The 19,716-nt window shown below is 46.4% G+C and overlaps 1 protein-coding gene across 3 annotated transcripts in view; it reads right to left on the minus strand.

The window, feature by feature from the left end:
* The window catches only part of ADGRD1 (adhesion G protein-coupled receptor D1), a 120,491-nt gene extending 101,528 nt beyond the window's left edge, over positions 1–18,963 (minus strand). Inside the window, exons 1-11 of one of the 3 annotated variants that reach the window (XM_088065027.1) lie at positions 18,942–18,963; positions 17,585–17,956; positions 17,469–17,505; positions 14,558–14,641; positions 11,503–11,598; positions 8,574–8,696; positions 7,436–7,615; positions 5,849–6,097; positions 4,077–4,141; positions 2,247–2,402; positions 496–555 (exon numbers count right to left, since the gene is read on the minus strand). In XM_088065027.1, coding sequence (XP_087921153.1) covers positions 496–555; positions 2,247–2,402; positions 4,077–4,141; positions 5,849–6,097; positions 7,436–7,615; positions 8,574–8,696; positions 11,503–11,598; positions 14,558–14,641; positions 17,469–17,505; positions 17,585–17,653 — 1,119 coding nt within the window. In that variant the 5' untranslated portion in view covers positions 17,654–17,956; positions 18,942–18,963. Of the gene's footprint in view, positions 1–495; positions 556–2,246; positions 2,403–4,076; positions 4,142–5,848; positions 6,098–7,435; positions 7,616–8,573; positions 8,697–11,502; positions 11,599–14,557; positions 14,642–17,468; positions 17,506–17,584; positions 18,663–18,941 lie in introns of those variants that run through there. The other 2 variants (XM_014253924.2, XM_005524211.3) reach the window with 2 other exon arrangements.
* Between the last annotated feature and the right edge of the window lie 753 nt (positions 18,964–19,716).

The raw sequence follows: 19,716 nt of genomic DNA on the forward strand, positions 1-19,716 counted from the left end.
AAGATGAGACATTACAGTTTGGCCTTTCTTTCATCTTTATTCAAATGCTTCTCAGTATAAAAGCTACCATAACCCTCCAGGTTGAAATTTGATTCATAAAATCTGAGTTAATGCATGTTTCAGTGAAAAGGAAATCTATTTTATCTGAAATCCATTTACACCGGAGATGATCAAGGATTTGATGCTAAGAACTTAAATCAATTAGACATCCTTTTGTCTTAAAAGCATTTTAGGCTTCAATGAGACCTCCCTGTGCTTTAACTTCTCCTCTCAGTTTAAAAGCTCTCTCTTCTGAAATCTGTGCTTTCTTAAGATTCAAGCAAAAACTCAGGAAATTTCTGGAATCACCCTGCAGGTATTTCATCAGTGGCAGATGATAAAATAAGTCATAGTGCCAAAAGGTCCCAGCAAGCAAAATAAAGCAACAGCCAGTTTTGTTAGCATCCATGTGAATTTATGCAGCTGAAGGGAACTCACACATCTCACTTGTCTTACCTCTGGTTCATCCATCCAGTTGGACAGCAACATAAAGTCTTCAATAGCTTTTAAAAATGCCTGGAAGACAAATAAAACTCCATTATTTATTAACCAGCTACATCTCCTGGCAAGGACCCAGGGCAGATCTCTGCTAGGATTTTTCTCAGGTTTATGTTGACAAGCCCACTTCCATTCCACTCACAGATCCATCTCTACCTGCCAGCATCCTCACCACGTTCTCTGTGGTGGCTTCTCCAAGGAACAATTATTTTATTCAGAGTCACTCCCAAGGTGCTGAGCTGAGCTCATCACAGCTGAGCTAGCACTGGGACTGGGACTACAGTGAGTTTATTCTCCAGTTCTATCTGAACTCACATGACATCTGTGGAATCACAGAGGGGTTTGGGTTGGAAGGGACCCTAAAAATCATCTTGTTCCAGCCCCTCTTCCCTGGCCAGCCTGGGCTGGGACCTGCAGTGTGCAGTGCTGAGCAGATCACAGCCCAGTCCTGCTGCTGTCCCCACACCGAGGGACATCAAATTAAAGAAAAAGCCCAGGTTTCCAGCCTCAGCTTATCTATTAAAAAGCCTTCAGAGAATGAATATAGCGAAGCTCCACTGTGAAATGTGGGAGACACCACATAACAAAACCCAAGTCAGACTTGTCAGAAGCGATTCATTACAAACTCGCGTCAGTAATCACAAAGTTTATTGCATATCACTTAAATCAAATTTCCTTGTGCTGTGAGGCGTGTGACAATCAGGCAGAGATAACTGCACAGAAAATCACATGCGTGCTCAGTGCCTGTCTTTCAGAGAATTAGCTGCAGACAATACAAAGCCTCCCCATCCATCAGGCAGATGACAGAATGGTGAATATGATCTTGTATTTACTCCCAGAATAGCTCGCTAAAGCTAATCGTGTCCCACATTTCTGTCTGCAGATCCCTGGGGTGGCACACAAAGCAGCACCAGACAGCGCCAGGGAGCCCCCGAGCATCAATTGGCTGCTGTGGGAAACAGGTACCGAGTGTGGCAGGACGTGTTCCTTTTGTAATGTAGAGCCCACACAAATTTATCAGGAAAACAAAGGAAACAACGTATTAAAGCTTTTTTAAAGGGCTTTTTCTACATATTAAACTGTGATCCGTGAAATCCAAGCTTTAGAGTTTGCGAACACTAAGCTTTTAGCACAATCTCTCAGTTGCTGTCCCTGTCGTTTTCAGAAGGTTTATTTGTATTTTCTGTCTGAGTAAAGCACCCTTGTCACTCTGGAATTGCCCCCAGGCTCAGGGGAACAATCAGCAGCGAGGCCAGAGCTGATCACTGCAATAATGGCTTCACTGCCTGCTGAAATCAGGGAATTAGGTGCCCATCACTTTCCAGCAGGCTGATTTTATGTTAGAGGGGAAACACCAGCTCTCTTCTTCCCCTCTGTGGATTAGCTCCAACAAAATTAATTCCTCGAACCCATTTCAGTGGAGACAGTGACTCCAGCACTTCTCTGGGCAGGCTGTTCAGTGCTTGACAGCCCTTTCAAGGAGGAATTTTTCCCTAAGATCCAACTGGAGTCTCCCCTGGCACCACTTGAGGCTGTTTCCTCTTGTCCTTGTTATTTGGAGAAGCGATCCAGCCCCTCAGTGGTAATGATGGCTCCAAAGGCATAAAGTAACAGCTCTAGGGACTAGTGAGACATTTCAATCCTTTCCTCTGGGCACTGCTCAGCTCCAGGGTCCTGGGGAAGGGCAGCGTCCCCCGAGCCCCACTCACCTGGGCCAGGCTGTGGGCAGTGTGCTGGGACACGGATGTGTGGGGCAGGCTGAGGGACACGTTCTGCAGCAGCCTCAGCTCCGAGCTGGGCGTCCGGGACCTGCCTCTGTCCTGGCCCAGAGCCCTCAGCATGGGCTGGTAGGCATGGGTGGGGAGCTGGAGCAGAGACACAACCAGCACAGCCCATCCCAAATGATCCCAACACATCCAGCACAGCCCATCCCAAATGATCCCAAATGATCCCAACACATCCAGCACAGCCCATCCCAAATGATCCCAAATGATCCCAAATGATCCCAACACAGCCAGCACAGCCCATCCCAAATGATCCCAAATGATCCCAACACAGCCAGCACAGCCCATCCCAAATGATCCCAAATGATCCCAACACAGCCAGCACAGCCCATCCCAAATGATCCCAAATGATCCCAAATGATCCCAAATGATCCCAAATGATCCCAAATGATCCCAAATGATCCCAACACAGCCAGCACAGCCCATCCCAAATGATCCCAAATGATCCCAAATGATCCCAAATGATCCCAAATGATCCCAAATGATCCCAAATGATCCCAACACAGCCAGCACAGCCCATCCCAAATGATCCCAAATGATCCCAACACATCCAGCACAGCCCATCCCATCCCAAATGATCCCAAATGATCCCAAATGATCCCAACACAGCCAGCACAGCCCATCCCAAATGATCCCAAATGATCCCAAATGATCCCAAATGATCCCAAATGATCCCAACACAACCAGCACAGCCCATCCCAAATGATCCCAAATGATCCCAAATGATCCCAACACAACCAGCACAGCCCATCCCAAATGATCCCAAATGATCCCAAATGATCCCAACACAACCAGCACAGCCCATCCCAAATGATCCCAAATGATCCCAACACAACCAGCACAGCCCATCCCAAATGATCCCAAATGATCCCAACACATCCAGCACAGCCCATCCCAAATGATCCCAAATGATCCCAAATGATCCCAAATGATCCCAACACAGCCAGCACAGCCCATCCCAAATGATCCCAAATGATCCCAGCACAACCAGCACAGCCCATCCCAAATGATCCCAACACAGCCAGCACAGCCCATCCCAAATGATCCCAAATGATCCCAAATGATCCCAAATGATCCCAACACAGCCAGCACAGCCCATCCCAAATGATCCCAAATGATCCCAAATGATCCCAAATGATCCCAACACAGCCAGCACAGCCCATCCCAAATGATCCCAAATGATCCCAAATGATCCCAAATGATCCCAAATGATCCCAAATGATCCCAAATGATCCCAAATGATCCCGACACAACCAGCAGTGGATGGATGATGGATGATGAATGGAAGGATGGAAGGATGGAAACATGAGAATATGCCACAACAGGTAATTGTTGTATTCTCCATATGAAAAATCAATTTTCATTTTTTTCATTATACTTCTACTAAACAGACAGAAACCTATTTTCTTATTGTGGTGGGAATTCTTTTTCTAATTTTAAAGGAAACAAAAGGAAAAGCTACCAAACTGGTTTTTAGCCTCTTATATTTTCAAGGTTAATAGTAATACTTCAGATGTTGCCACATTTTTTCCCTTTTTTTAAATATAGTGAATATTTTATTTAACAATGAATTTTCTTTGTATTCTCATCTTTCCATAGTGGCTAAGACTTCTGCCTATGCATATTTAAAAGCATTTATAATTGAGGCAGGAAAAGAAGTGCCAGTAATGAAAATGAAGCAGGGAGGAGGGTCAGTAACTTTGTGATTTTTGCACATCCTGCCATCACAGAAAAGAGCTGTGAGCACTGTCCTACCACAGGGTTTGTAGTGCTTGTCATCAGAGACCATGGAAGTGTTGAAGAAAGCAGGACTTGCACACCTGGGGAAATACAAACTCAAATCAGTGTTAACAAATCCAAATTTTTTATATCAGATACATAATTTTATATAAATATATATATATATATGTATTCCCACCTCAGTTCTAACTGAAAGCAACAGATTTGCTCTTCTGTGGATTTTAGTTATTTGCAGCCACACAGCCTTCTATAATAAATTGAATTTTCTGATTCTCTCATTAGTTTTATTCCATTATCTTATTACAGATGAGCACTGCAATAGTTTAACTCTTACATACTTAAATCTTTGTCTGCAAACAGGAAATTTCAAGTGCTATTCTCAATAAAAAAAAGGTCAGCTGTACAATTACAACATCCGTCTTTCTCCTCCAGCTCCTTCCCCAACATTTACAGAAATTCTTCAGGGTTTGGGGTTATTTTAATCCTGTGTCTTATCAGAAATAAATAATGATCTACTGGCAGTTCTGACAATTTCACGGAAGCTCTTGTTCTATTTCTGTGTATGAGGCAAACTGGGCCTGGGAGTGTTGGGACACTGGAAAAATGAGGTTCAGGTCTCAGCTCCCATCTCCAGATGCTGAAGTTGACTCACCCTGAGTCTGAACTGTGCTAAAACCACAGCCACAAAGGCAGGCTCAGAAAGGCTTTTCCACATCACAAAATCTGTACTGGCTGAATATCTGAAAAACATTCCAAGCCAGTGGAAACCCTCCCAGTGCTTGCAGCAAAACTGAGGAGCCCTCAAATGAAAGAGCAGGGGTAGAAATGGAGCACTGGAAATGACCATATGAGCGTGTCAGAAATTATTTGTCAGGACAGAAAGAATAAACTTGATTCTGGATGGCTTCCAGCTGCTCCATTTTAAAAATATTGATTCCTTTCTGTGCAAAGTGATTTATTAGTCATTTGTGATAGAGAAATAAAATTTTCTTCTAATTTACATCTTGCCAAGAGTTATTATTTGCCAGGAGCGTGGAATTTCAGTGCAATCCAACGTTAGCTGCATAATGGACCCATTTCTCTCGCAGGATCAAAGGGAACATGAACATTCATTCAATTAAAAAACAGACTTTCCTATTTTCTTATGTCAAAGCACATTACCCTGCTTCAACCCTGCTAGAAATCCTCCAAGATCCATAAATAGATATAATAACCTTTCCTTACTGTGTTGATTACTATTGTAATACCCATTGCTTCCTCTGAGAATATTCTAATTTCATACATTAAGTGGGAAATTTTATAAAATCTGATCAATCTATTATTTTGAAAAGCCAAAAATTAAATTGCCACATTTCTCTAGTGCTCCAAAGCACCTGATCACGTTAAAACAATGTTGGCTTGGAATTCTCCTGACTAAATAAAAATATATACCTGGCACCCCTTTACATGTGAATTCCTAATTCCCTAGAAAACCCACATCCAGCTTCACCTTCAGTTCAGGGGTTATACATTTATTTTTCACAGCATTCTGATGGTTCCACATGACACTGAAAAACCTGCAAGCCAGGGGTGTAAGAAAAAAACCATCAACGCAGCAATTCCTGCCATGCAAATTGTAATAAACTCACAGCAGCTCACGGCACGGACGGCCCAAGGTAGAAATCAAGGAGTTTGCCTCCTGAAAATCAGGACTGAAGGTGGGACGCGGGCAAGATCCCGTCCAACCCTTCCAAAGTTTGGGCTCCAGCAGGGCGGCAGGCGCTGCCCGCGGAGCGTCCGGCACTCACCCACGGCGGCTGTGAAGTACTGCAGGACCTCGTGGGGCGTCAGGGCTCGCTCCCAGATGATGAACTCATCGAAGGCCCCGTGCACGGAGCGCCGGGCCGGCTCCCCGCCCGGCCCCGCCAGCAGCTCCGCGTCGCCGTAGTCGTAGAAAACCTTCCCCTGCGGGTCGGAGCTGCTCAGAGTCCCGTTGACGTAGACCTTGAGCCCTTCTCTCGACTGCCAGGTGAAGAGAATGTGAGTCCAGTGGGGACCTGCAGGAACAGCCACAGCAGAAGCCGTGAGCCAGCTCCATCCCGAGCTCGCCATGGAGCCGCTTTGCTGCCCCGTGCGGGGCACAGAGCTGCTCAGGAGGGGCTGAAGGGGAATGGTGGGATGGGATGGGATCCATGGGATGGGATGGGATGGGATCCATGGGATGGGATGGGATGGGATCCATGGGATGGGATGGGATGGGATCCATGGGATGGGATGGGATGGGATCCATGGGATGGGATGGGATGGGATCCATGGGATGGGATGGGAGGGGATGGGATGGGATGGGATGGGATGGGATGGGATGGGATGGGATGGGATGGGATGGGATGGGATGGGATGGGATGGGATGGGATGGGATGGGATGGGATGGGATGGGATCCATGGGATGGGATGGGATGGGATGGGATGGGATGGGATGGGATCCATGGGATGGGATGGGATGGGATGGGATGGGATGGGATGGGATGGTGAGCAGCACGAACACTGCAAGAGCTGGACAAGGAGCAAACAAAGTGCTCCAAAGTGCTCACAGCTTCCTTATTATGCTTGAGAGGAAGAAAATACAACATCAGTTTTCACTTGGATTGGATAATCCAAAAATGTGTGAATTATTCTTGCCATTTGCAGCTTTTCCTTTGAAATAAGATTTCTGGACTGATTCATTAAGGTTTATGAAACTGCTACCATGAGCCCTATTTTAACAAGGTATAGGCAGTCAAATTGGGGCAAGAAAATATTTATTGCATGCCATTAGCATCACTAGAAGAGCAGAAATGGTTCCAGTCAGTGGATATTACTGCTCCCCAGCAAGGCACAGTTTAGAGAGAACCAGTGACATATGTGATATACCAAAATATTTACTAATGCTGTGACTCGGCATAGAAAACCTGACACTCAACAGAGAACAGAATCGTGAAAGCACCAAGCAGCAGTTAGAGAGTTCCCAAATAAAGGCTCAGTTCAGCAGGCAGCAGGAGCAGCCCACCAGCTTTGGGATACACTGGGAGCTGTCAGGGATTAATCTGCATTCTTTGCTCCTGGCTCCATCCAAACGTGCTGAACCCACTGAAGTCAACAAGGACTCCACTCCCCACACAGCTGCGTCCAAGGGCTGGCAGTGAATGGCAAGTGTTCTATAATACATCACTGCTCCTCAGTTTGCACTTGATCTCTCCCTCCCACACCAAGAGAATTCTTGAGCACAGAGGTCTGTAGATATTTTTATACACCCACTTCTCTTTCCGGAAATTGTGCTCTTCTCACTACCTCTGTCTGCGGGAATAAAGCAAAATCTAACAAAGAAATTGGGATTTTTTTTAAGGCCAGAGCTTTACCTGGTGGACTAAAGCTTGCTTTCCACTTCATCATTGCACTCCCACGGGTGTAAAATTCCACAGAGCCTTCACCTTCGCTTGAGCAGATTTTGAAACCACTGGAAATCACTTGTCCACCAGAGGCAGGGAGAAGCTTGGCCTGCTGGTCTTGAGTCTTCCAGAAAAAGGAAAATGTTACTCCTGAGGGAAGCAAGGGAGAGGAGACTTGAATGAAGAAAACAACCGCAATAAGATTTCCAAGTGTAGAATACAGACAGTGGGGATGCTTTTGGGGACAGATCATCTGCTGCCATAAACCAGGACAGAATTTTTAGAATCAACAGTGCTCCAACACTTCAAAGCAAATAAACAATCCCTCCTCAGGTTTGCATCCCGTGAGCACAGCCAGCACACAGCAGTGACTGCTGTGTCCTGAGCAGCTCCTCTCGGTGAAAACCAAAGTTCCTTCATCTCCTTCCCCTTTCCTGCTGTTCCCCAGCCCCTGCTGGAGCCAGGCTGAATTCAGTGACCCCAGCACTGCCTCCAGCTGAGCCCTGAATTTCCTGAGCACGTTATCCCCGTGCTGCCAGCCTTCAGCAACAGCTCCCACAGCAGAGTGGGGAGTGAAGGGATAACTGAACATGAGAGCCACCAAAAACAGTCTGAGGTCCCCACTAACAAAAGAATTATCCTGAAAATACAACACAATCCTGCAAGTGCAGTGATTAACTTCATCCACAAATAATCCTGCTCAGTTCACATAAATACCACTATCATCCTGTAAAATGGAGCAACTCTCCAGGTCACATCTGAGTGGATAAATGTGATTTCCATAAGATGGCTTTCTTTAATAAAGGCTCCCCCAGAAGGCTTCTCTGGCACTCAATCAAACCTCACTCACTCTTCACACTGGTTGACTACACAGCAGCTTCTCCACACGAGCTCAAGCCAAGGAATAAGAGAACATTCTCTTGCATCTTCCACAAATGCAGGTAGAAAAGACCAAATTTTCAGCAATCAACGCACAATTGTTTTAAAAGTCAGTCAAATGTCAAGCCTGATTTTTAGATTTCATTCCAGGGAGGAAAGAAACAATGATTATTGAATAACATAATTTGGCAACAAAATAAAAGTCAATCATAATTAATGAATTTCTCACCTTCAGGCCCGCAAGCCTCTGGATTACTAATGCAAGAATTTCTATAGCTTCCAAAGAAGAGGAAGGTGACTCCTTTCTTCTCAGTGACGTAAATTCCTTTGTTCACCATCCCTTCTACAATATCTGAAGCAAAAGCAAAATCCAGTTTAACATTCACATGCAGGAAAACTTCCTGGAAACATGATTTTAACAGACTGCTGTAGCTCAGATGTTTACCCTGTTCCAGCTACATGGCTATGTCAATTTTGTGTTTGTTTTTCTTTTTGGTGTTGGTTTTGGTTTGTTCCATTTCTTTGTTTCTGTTTGCCAGTGCATTGTTATACTTTTAAAGAGCACACAGAGAGCCCTTTTACTCAATTTGTAAATATTACACTCCTATGACTGAGGCTGACAGGACCCACACACCCCAAAATAATTTGGTCAAACCTCATGTTTCCCACACCACCTCCTGGAGGTGCTTTGCTGTTAGGCTCAGCTAGTCAAGAAATCCTTTAATCAATTAAAATATAACAAAATAGTGTTTCTTTTTTTTCACTTTTTGAAAGGGCAGATGGGTGATCAACCCCCACTTTTCACTAAGAACTGACCCAGTGAAATACCCCTGACACGGCACACTCACAAGGCAGAAATGGATCTCCTTTCCAGACATCCTTTGCTGTGCTGTCCTTGGCTCTTGGAAAGGCAATTGCTTTGTCTAATGTACATAATGTGTGGTTTGCTTGTGATTTCCTTGTGTTCCCTCCCAAAGAAAAGCACTCTTGGTTCATCTGCTACCAGCTAAAGCACGTGAATCCTCTTCACACAGAAACCCTGCTCTTTGTTTACTGCAGGAACCTCGTTAAGGTCTGGGGGTGCAGCTGACAGGTGATGGTGGGGAGTTGTTCTCATTTGTCCTGACTGGTTTTAGCAATGAAGACAACAGGAAATCATCAAAAATCACAATCCAAGCATCCTGCTGGGTTAAATGCCTGCACTCCAGAGCATGGGAATCCTGAATTGTGTTTCTGAATCCTGAATTGTTTCTGAATCCTGAATTGTGTTTCTGAATCCTGACCTGTGTTTCTGAATCCTGACCTGTGTTTCTGGATCCTGAATTGTTTCTGAATCCTGAACTGTGTTTCTGAATCCTGAACTGTGTTTCTGAATGCTGAATTGTTTCTGAATCCTGACCTGTGTTTCTGAATCCTGACCTGTGTTTCTGAATCCTGAATTGTGTTTCTGAATCCTGACCTGTGTTTCTGAATCCTGACCTGTGTTTCTGAATCCTGACCTGTGTTTCTGAATCCTGACCTGTGTTTCTGAATCCTGACCTGTGTTTCTGAATCCTGAATTGTGTTTCTGAATCCTGAATTGTGTTTCTGAATCCTGACCTGTGTTTCTGAATCCTGAATTGTGTTTCTGAATGCTGAATTGTTTCTGAATCCTGACCTGTGTTTCTGAGCAGACAGAACATTAATTGCTCGCTGTGCAGCTCCTGTTTCCACCATTGTCTGGGATGGAATTCTTGCAAGGCCTGAAGATTCAGAACCTTGGGTTTAGTGCCCTTTTCCCTAATTTCTTCTGGAAAAATGCTGAGAAGAGGGAGCTGCAGCAGTGAGAGAACATTTTCATGAAGACACTGAATGCAAGTTTCCATGTTCTCTTAGTTCATCCCAAATCCTTATTTAAATATCAGTTTTATCTATTATCTATTTATCTAATTTATCTATTTATCAGTTTTATTTATTATCTTCCCCTCCCTTTGAGAAAGAAACCATTGAGTCCTGCCTCCAGCTGACAGATAAAATTCAGTTTCTTTTACAAACATGTGTACTATGGAGTAAATCGAGCATTTCTAAGTTCTCAAGGCACCCAAATTCTAAATCCATCTCTCCAGGAAAATTCCCATGAGGTAAGGAATTTCTGTTCCCCCAGCACTGCCTTTGCCATTGGTGTCACTCTATAATGTTCATATTGAACATGTTTTATTATGTGAGAACTATGCAAATGGTCTATAAAGCGGATAAGAGAGGACTGAAAGGAATTTGGGTCATTTCAAGTTCATCATTAATAGAGTTCCCATCTGCCAGCACACTTTTACTGTTAGAGAGTAAAAAAATAGTGGGTTTAGTATTGCAATATAAAACTCTTGCTATCTGAGCAGCCCAAGTGACATTTTTACCATTTCCATCCTTCTCCTTAGGTCAGGTTTTCCAAGAGTGGGATGTGAGTGAACACCTAAGGCACAGGGGCCACCAGGTCACGTTTCAATTGCACAAATACAGAAATGCCATGGCTTTAACTGCTGGAACTGCTTCCAGCCTGCCAGGCTTCTGCCTGGGAATTGTCATTTTCTGTTCCTCCTCTGACCTCCTGGTGTGTGGACATTCAAAAATTAATAAAAGGGCACACAGAGAGAGATTTGTGTCTCATTGAAACGAGCAAACAAACAACAAAACCCAAAATAAACCATCATGTTTGTTTCCTTATCATCATGTTAACCAAAGTTGTCAAGGCTGACAACATCTCACTCCCAGGCTTTGCAAATCTGCTTGCATCTGTCTTTCTTAACGTATCCTCTAAAAACTATTATGAAACAGTGAAAACCAGAAGGCTTCTTTTCCATTTTAGCCTTGAAAAACAAGAAAAAAATAACCTGTTTATTCTCATGTGTTCCTCTGAAATGTCATCTCTGTTTCTTTTGAGCCAACAGGATTTTTTATGTTTTGGAGGATCCCTGGGGCCCATCCTCCAGTGGGACTCACACGGAGATGCCTCCCCCAGGATTCCAGCACTCCAGGTAATATCACAGGGGTGCCTTTCAATGTATGGCATTGTAATAACAATAATAAACACTTTCACCACTGGAGCAGAACTCGCAGTGAACCCTGAATCCAACAAGAACCATCCAGGCTGAGCAATGCAGAACAAAAAAAGCAGGAAATCTCACCTACGGTTGCAGAGAAGTTAGAGTAGGCAGAGTCATTGGTATTTACAAAGGTAGAGTTATGGGGAGGAAGCACAGTGAAGTTGTGGATTCTTAGAGCTGGGTGGAACAACAAAAGAAAACAAACAAATAAGCAAAACCATGAATAAACACAATCAGTAATGAATTGGCCAGTTCATATCTCTCAGCACAGCACAAAGCACAGCTTTGCCCATCGCTGGTTTAGGTTTAACCCCTTCCCCAGGAGCTGGGGGTGGCAGGGGAAGGCTCTGCAAGGATTCTCTTCACTGGTGCTCAGAACTCTGCCCAAAACGCAGCAGCAGCAGAGGGCTGAGAAATCCAAACTCCATTCTGTGCATCGGCCCAGGAGTCACCAACCCCTTCCCAGGGCCCAGGAGCTGCAGCAGCCCCAGCCCCGTGTCCAGCCTGGAGCAGGTTTGAGCAAATTGCTCAGGCTTTGAGCAATTTGGAAAAACTCTCATGGGAAAACGAGCCAGGCTCTCCCCATTTGTACCCAGCAGAGCAACGGGCACAAATCAAAGTATGAGAGACTCCATCCAAAACCTCCAGCTTCTTTATGTCTGACAATAAAGTTTTATTCTCTCTTTTTTTTCTGATTTTGAAAATTTAACAGTGTCTTGCACGCTGTAATTGTTTGCCCTGGGCAGGCAAATAAAGCCTGATGAAAAGCCCATGAAAGTAGATGGAGAGACATTGATTTGGGATTTAGACCAATTGAGCTTGCAGAACAAAAAGGACAAATGCTTTTAGGAAAAGCAAAACACACACAAACCCTCCAGATAAAAATGCATGGGAAACAAGGGGTCAGATGAAAAACCTGAGCATGGCCACTTCATTTTATTTGCTATATTTTGAGCTGATGGTTTCCCTTCGATTGCTTCTAGTGCTGAGATTTCCAAAACATTAATTTGCTGACCCAGTCTCCCCACACGAATGCTCTGAGAGATATAAATCTGGCTTCACACACAGTGACTCCAACAAATAAAATGGATTAACGTGACAGACAGGTTGTGGTGCTTCGAGGATTTAAGAGGAGAAACATGGAATGAAAATAATTGCATGATATGATGAGTGGAAAAACAAGAAAGACTCTGCAATAAACAGAAGAGTTGTGTAACCAGAATGGAACCAAACCCAGGCAGATTGTCACCTGGAGTAGATTACAACAATAAAAAACACTTTTCTTGTGTATCCAAGTGAAATAGCAGACACATAAAAGCTCTGCTGGAGGCAGCTGAGATAATATCTGTGTCTGATAATGACAGGAGAAGCACCTGAGAGGAATCTGAGCCATCCAGTGCAGCTCTGAAGAGAGAATTCAGCATTGGCAGAGCTGCACTGCAGAGACAAAGACCTCTGGCTACTGAAATCCCCTGCAAGTAATTGTAAGACCAAATCCACCCAATTCTTTCAGCAGAGTCCTGCAGCTGGCTCATTTATAAATTTCTTTAACACCATCTCGTAACAGGAGTCAACAGAGATTGCTCCTGTGAGCCAGCCCCTTCCTGTCCGTGAAGCTTTGTGGGATCAGGAGCTTCATCTGTGCTGCTTTCTCTCTTTTAAAACACTGAAATTATTTCTGAATTTTGCTGAATAAAATTAACAAAATTTGAAAACCAATCTAAAGTAAAGCGTTCTTTTCCAAGAGCTATATTTTATATATATCATCTTCAAGCACTCTCCACACAGCTTTGTTGTGATGTGGTTGCCAGAACAGTTTTGGTGCTCAGCACTTCACTCCTTTCGGGACCCCGTCAAGTCCAGGGTCAGAAAATGACTTTAACACACTTGGAGAGAACTTTTGTGGCAACTTTTGTAAGCCAAATTATTATTCTATTGAAGTCAGTAGGAATGCTGCCATCAGCTCCTAATGGAAGCAGAATATTGCCCAGATGTATTTCTGGTCAGGCAATTTCATTCCTTTCAGAAATTTTGTGGAAAGTCAGGTCAAAGTTTAGGCTTAAAAAACTTGAACAGCTCAACGATAAAGGGATTTAGATATTTCTGGATCTTTTCCCCCCTTAGGAGGAGCAGAGTGATATTGGCATTTCTGGCCTGGGGGCAGAGCAGGCCCTGGGAGCACTGGGAATGCTCCAGCTGGAGCTGCCCCAGGTGGGGCACAGAGGGAGCAGCTCCTGGGGACTCACCAGGACCCTCTGAGCCTCCAGCTCAGCCCAAGCTTTCACCTGCAAGGAGCAGCCCTGAGGGCACAGAGGGGCTGCTGGAGCTCCTCTGCTGCAGCACCCACATCCCTGGAGCATCCATCCTCCCCTTCCACCATCCCACATCTCTGGAGCATCCATCCTCCCCTTCCAGCATCCCACATCCCTGGAGCATCCATCCTCCCCTTCCAGCATCCCACAGCCCTGGAGCATCCATCCTCCCCTTCCAGCATCCCACAGCCCTGGAGCATCCATCCTCCCCTTCCAGCATCCCACAGCTGACTGGCACACCTGGGGCAGCCTCCCCTCAGCACATCTCTGCCAGCTGGAAAAAGAACTGGATTAAAGTGAACTCATGCTGCAATGCTGAGGAAATAGCCAAAAGCAGATAAAAATGAGTGAGAGGGATCCAGATGAGAGCTTACACCTCTGTTTCTGCAGTCACCATGTGCAACGTTCAGAAGTGCAGGAGGGCATTTAACTCCTTCCAAATCCCAGAGGAAGAAAGGGAAGAAGGAGAAATTTCCCTGCTGGCAGAGCCAGGGAGCCCAGGCCCTGCGTGTACTAGAGCATGCTGTGCATGTACCAAACCAACTAATAACAATGGGATTTCAATGACTCCTTGGATCATAAACCTTTCTCTTTATAACTCAGAAATGTGCAGACAGCCCATAAAACCTCGGAGAATACTCCATAAAAATCAGCTCACAAATACAGCATCGTTTGGATAGCGCAGCCCTGCAAAAACATTAACTGGGAAAAAACCTCAGCCCTGAGCCACAAAAGTTAACCCTTCTCTTATCTCCTGCTGCCCCTCTAATGACAGCCAGGCCCAGGCAGCCGTGGGTGCCACTGCCAGGGAACGCTTTGTCTACCTCCATTTGTGTCCCGAAACTCGTGAATTCCATCCACATCTTCCAATGGCCAGTAATGGGAAGCTGATGCCAGGACTTTGAACCCTTTCAAGAAACACAGATTAAAAGATTATTAAATAAAAGAACTACAAGGTATGTAACAAGTCTCCACAGAAAATAACCGTAGAAGAGGTCAAAAGGTTAAGTAAACCTAAATATTTTATGTAAATCAAGCGTGGCACACAAGTGAGATCATAAATCAAAGCAGCAGAATAGATTAAAACCACGTCACTGATTAACCACTGCAGAAAACCTGCTTTTAAATCCCGGCTGATTTTCATTTTAATTGCACTTAAAACGTGTGACAATCTCCAGCTGAATCTCTGCTCGTGTATCTGGCAGCCCCCACTGAGGGAACAGCTGAGGAGACATTCAAGAGTCATTTCCAGATTTCACTGGGATTTTGGGTGGACAGCCCAAAGCAGCGGGATGGGAACGCAGCAGGGAATGAGCAAATATCTCCCTAAGCAAACATCTCTGCTCTTGCTTCCTGCAGAGGTAACTGCAGGTGTCACAGGGCTCGGCTTTTCCTCGGGGAAGAGCCTCCAGAACATCAAGCAGCAGAGGGAAGAGCTCCCAGCTCCCCACCCGGCACCAGCTCTGCCTCCAGAACCTTCTGCAGCACCCCAAAAGCAGAACAGCCCTTTGGGGCTGAGGGAAACATTTTGTTTTCCTGCAAGTTCTCCTTAGGAACAGCTGGACAAGATGGCAAAGGCACCTGCAGGTCTCCACTGGCATTTCAGTCTGACTGAGCAGAGTTTAAACAAATTCTGGGACATGGAGTCACTTCAACTCAGCCAACCCCAACCAGCCAAGTTTGCTGTTGAGATAACAAATCTATTTTAAGGGCAGAGCATTAATAGTGTAGAAAAACATGAGTTGTAATTTCTTCCTATCTTGCTAGCTGCAAGAAACCCTTTACTTTCAAAACAATTAATTTAATCAGATGTGATGAAATAAATTTAGCATGTTCTGCAGCTAAGAAAGTTTGGGCAAGTTGATAGAGAATTCCAGAAGTTTTTCCATGAATGCACCACCAGAGCACACCACCCTAGCGGTGTGAGTTACTTTTCTCTGTGGGATGGGTGGGAAAGACACGAAGGGTAACAAAGAGAGCAAGGACTGCAGTCACACCCTGCTCCTGCTCTCCCCTGGACAATCAGCTCTCGTTCCCAAGAAATCTTCCCGGAGTCTGAGGGGTGAAGCTGGCTGAGGAAAGGTTTTAAGCCCCACTTCAGCTGTCAGACACTGCAAAATCTGATGTGCAAATTGACCCAAGTCAGGCGCAGTGTCTTTGGCAGTGTCCAGCATTCCACACCTTTCTCCACCTCTGGGATCAGAGCAGTTTGCCCGATACTCGCTCTGACACCTCAGTGTCCTGCACACACACCAGATCGCTCTGTTGTGGATCCGAAGGTGCAAAACCTTTATTAAAGTGCCCAACGCCCACCCTGGAGGGCACTTTATCCTCCATCCTCACGGTTCCTGAGGTGTGACACAGACGGGATAAAATAAGATTTATTCTTTTTATTTTGAGTGCAAAGTTGATAAAATCGCTAAACTTTGCAACAAGCATTTGCAGATCTGAGGAAGCAGAGCTCAGAGTTCTGAGTCTTGTGAGGATACAAGAAGTGCTCAGCCTTGCTTCCAAAGTCAACTATTCCAGAGATATCTAACAAATGATTCATAATTGAATTCATTAATTCAGGATCTATTCTTAGCCCACCTAACTAAATGTTTGCCGTTGTCATAGAGGTTTTCCCTGGAGCAGGGAGCAGAGCACAGATGAGGTGGGGATGTCTCAGGGCAGTGGCCGGGGGGTTCTGGGCTCTCCATCTCCGGTGCTGCTGCCAAGGCAGGGGGGACACGGCCAGGACGGGGACAATGCCAGCCTCGGGGGATGGTGACCCACAGAGAGCACACAAAAAACGGGATCTGAGAGTTCCAGGGGAGCTGAACTCTGCTCAGACCTCTGGAAGCAAAACCTGCTGCCCTGGAGGCGAAATGCTGTCCCCAGGCAGGGCCGGTCCAGAAGGGCAGGCTGAGCCCAGGGCAGTGATGCTCCACGGGCAGCAGCAGCAGCACAGAGCCCAGCTCTCAGCAAACAGGACCCTTCTCTTGGTTTGGAGCAAGGGGGAGCAAAAGCAGCTGATGAGGCTGGAGCTGATTTAACAGACGTGGCCTCTCCCCACCGCTCCGTGCTCCATTCGACAATAATTACATGTGCTTAGAACAGAAAAGCACAAAGCAACGCATGGAGTGGTAAAGCAGTAAAATTGTACTTGTACACCACCATGAGGCTTGAGGTTAAACTATTTCTATAGACAGAACTCTGCAGTTACACACACAAACCCTTGTGAGCTCCGAGGGTTTTACACCGACCAGAAATCCTTAATCCGCTCTGAAACTGACTGAAAGCCAAGTGTGAAGGCTGCGAGGAGGGGAGAGGACCCCAAGCCTCGCCAGAGTCACTGCAAAGCGTGCGAGCTGCCACAAACAGCTGAAACTCATTGAATGGAACGTGCTGAGCATCCAGGGCAAAGAGAAAACAGCCCGTGCAGAGATTCGGGTCACAAACCTGCACTCAAGGAAAGGGAGGGCAAACAAGTCTATTCGGGACCTTCCCACTGATCAAAAACAAGCCATTTTCCCCAAATGTGTTTCCATTCCCAATATTCAGTGGGCAGGGTGCTGAGTTTAACTGGGACAATCTGATTCTTTGGGCTGTTACAAATTTAATACAGGGCTGGCATTCCAACACGGGCTCAGCTCCTGTGGGGCCACCAAGGAAATAACAGAAATACAAACTGCAAAAAAAAGCATATAAATATTTAAGTACATCGTCATAAAATGTAAACAGAGCGTTCCTTACCTGGGTGTTTGGGTAGCTGGGAATAGTTTCCATACACCTGCACATAAAACATTAAATAATGAGACACGGTGAGGAACACAAGCACATCTCAATACTGACCCCAGTCAGAGTATTACCTGATGTTTTTGCTGAAATAAAATCAGCAAAGAATAAAGGCACCAGAGTAGAGATAACAAACTCTCCATGGTCTATTTAAGGTTAAAAGTACAGCTGAAATCCAATTCCTGTAAGATTTCAATCATAAGTTTTCCTTCGCGACTTTTGGTATTAAAAAGGACATTTTCCATGCAGGTTCAAAAAGTCCTTTCCTTCAGTGACGGCAAAATATCCTTCCGGACCCTCCAAGCGGCGTTTTCTTACTTCACCCCTCGATATCTTCATTTAACTCCGAGTAAGTTACCGAGACCGGAGGAGAATTCACAGAGACGTCTCCAGAGCCCGGGGTTTCGCTGTTCCGTGGAAAGAACTCAAATCCTTGGGACTCCGATCTGTGCCAAGGAGAAAAGATCTCGATCGCAACTTTCTCGCTGCTCTCGTCTCCCCCTGCAGTTCCTGTCCCGCTCCCGGGGCGGCTGCGGGGGAAGGCTCGGCCCGGGAAACTCCGCTCCGCTCCGGTCCGGTCCGGTCCGGTCCGGTCTGGGGAACTCCCGCTCCGGTCCGGTCCGGTCTGGGGAACTCCCGCTCCGGTCCGGTCCGGTCTGGGGAACTCCGGTCCGGTCTGGTCTGCTCCGGTCTGGGGAACTCCGGTACCGTCCGGTCCGGTCTGGGGAACTCCGGTCCGGTCTGGTCTGCTCCGGTCTGGGGAACTCCGGTACCGTCCGGTCCGGTCCGGTCTGGGGAACTCCGGTCCGGTCCGGTCTGCTCCGGTCTGGGGAACTCCGGTACCGTCCGGTCCGGTCCGGTCTGGGGAACTCCGGTCCGGTCTGGGGAACTCCGGTCCGGTCCGGTCTGGTCAAGTCTGGTCTGGTCCGGTCTGGGGAACTCCGGTCCGGTCTGGGGAACTCCGCTCCGCTCCGGTCCGCTCCGGTCTGGGGAACTCCGGTACCGTCCGGTCCGGTCCGGTCTGGGGAACTCCGGTCCGGTCCGGTCCGGTCTGGGGAACTCCGGTCCGGTCCGGTCTGCTCCGGTCTGGGGAACTCCGGTACCGTCCGGTCCGGTCCGGTCTGGGGAACTCCGGTCCGGTCCGGTCTGGTCAAGTCTGGTCTGGTCCGGTCTGGGGAACTCCCGCTCCGGTCCGGTCCGCTCCGAGAGAGCCCCGGGAGCTGGAACGGGCCCAGGGGAGCCGGAACCGGCTGAAGCGAGCCCAGAGTCCCGGAACCGGCTGAAGCGAGCCCAGAGTCCCGGAACCGGCTGAAGCGAGCCCAGAGTCCCGGAACCGGCTGAAGCGAGCCCCGGGAGCCGGAACGGGCCCCGGAGAGCCGAAAAGAGGCGGCCGGTCCCGGCCGGTGCCGCCCGTCCCGCTCACGTTCGCACCTCCATCGCCCCTGGGTGGGGATCCCGCTGATGTCACTGACTCCTCCAGCTCTGGCCCGCTCCGGACTCTCTCTATTCCTATTCCTATTCCTATTCCTATTTCTATTTCTATCTAGCTATATCTATTTCTAGATCTATCTATTTCTATATCTATCTATATCTATTTCTCTCTTTATCTATTTCTATTTCTATCTATATCTATATCTGTTTCTATCTATATCTATATATCTATTTCTATTTCTATATCTATATCTGTTTTTATCTATATCTATATATCTATATCTATTTCTATTTCTATATCTGTTTTTATCTATATCTATATATCTATATCTATTTCTATTTCTATATCTGTTTTTATCTATATCTATCTATTTCTATCTCTGTACCTGTTTCTATTTCTATCTCTGTACCTGTTTCTATCTCTGTACCTGTTTCTATTTCTATCTCTGTACCTGTTTCTATTTCTATCTCTGTACCTGTTTCTATTTCTATCTCTGTACCTGTTTCTATTTCTATCTCTGTACCTGTTTCTCTCTCTCCCCCGCCCCGCTGCGGTTCCCGGGGCGCTCCCAGCCCGGGCAGGGAGAGCAGCGCCGCTCCCGAACCGAGCAAACCGAGCCCAACCCCTCCGGAGAGCAGGAGACACCCCCGAGGGAGCTGACATCGCTTTACTCAACAAATAAATGTCTTTCTGTCCGAGGAAAGATTTAAAAACGCTGCTTTAACCCACGTGCCGCTCCGGACTGGTTTTATTTCATCTGTACCAAATGGGGAA

This window comes from Pseudopodoces humilis, chromosome 20, assembly GCF_049639895.1.
Source record: "Pseudopodoces humilis isolate 2021_Gansu_Grassland_sample_001 chromosome 20, ASM4963989v1, whole genome shotgun sequence".
Taxonomy (NCBI): Eukaryota; Metazoa; Chordata; class Aves; order Passeriformes; family Paridae; genus Pseudopodoces; species Pseudopodoces humilis.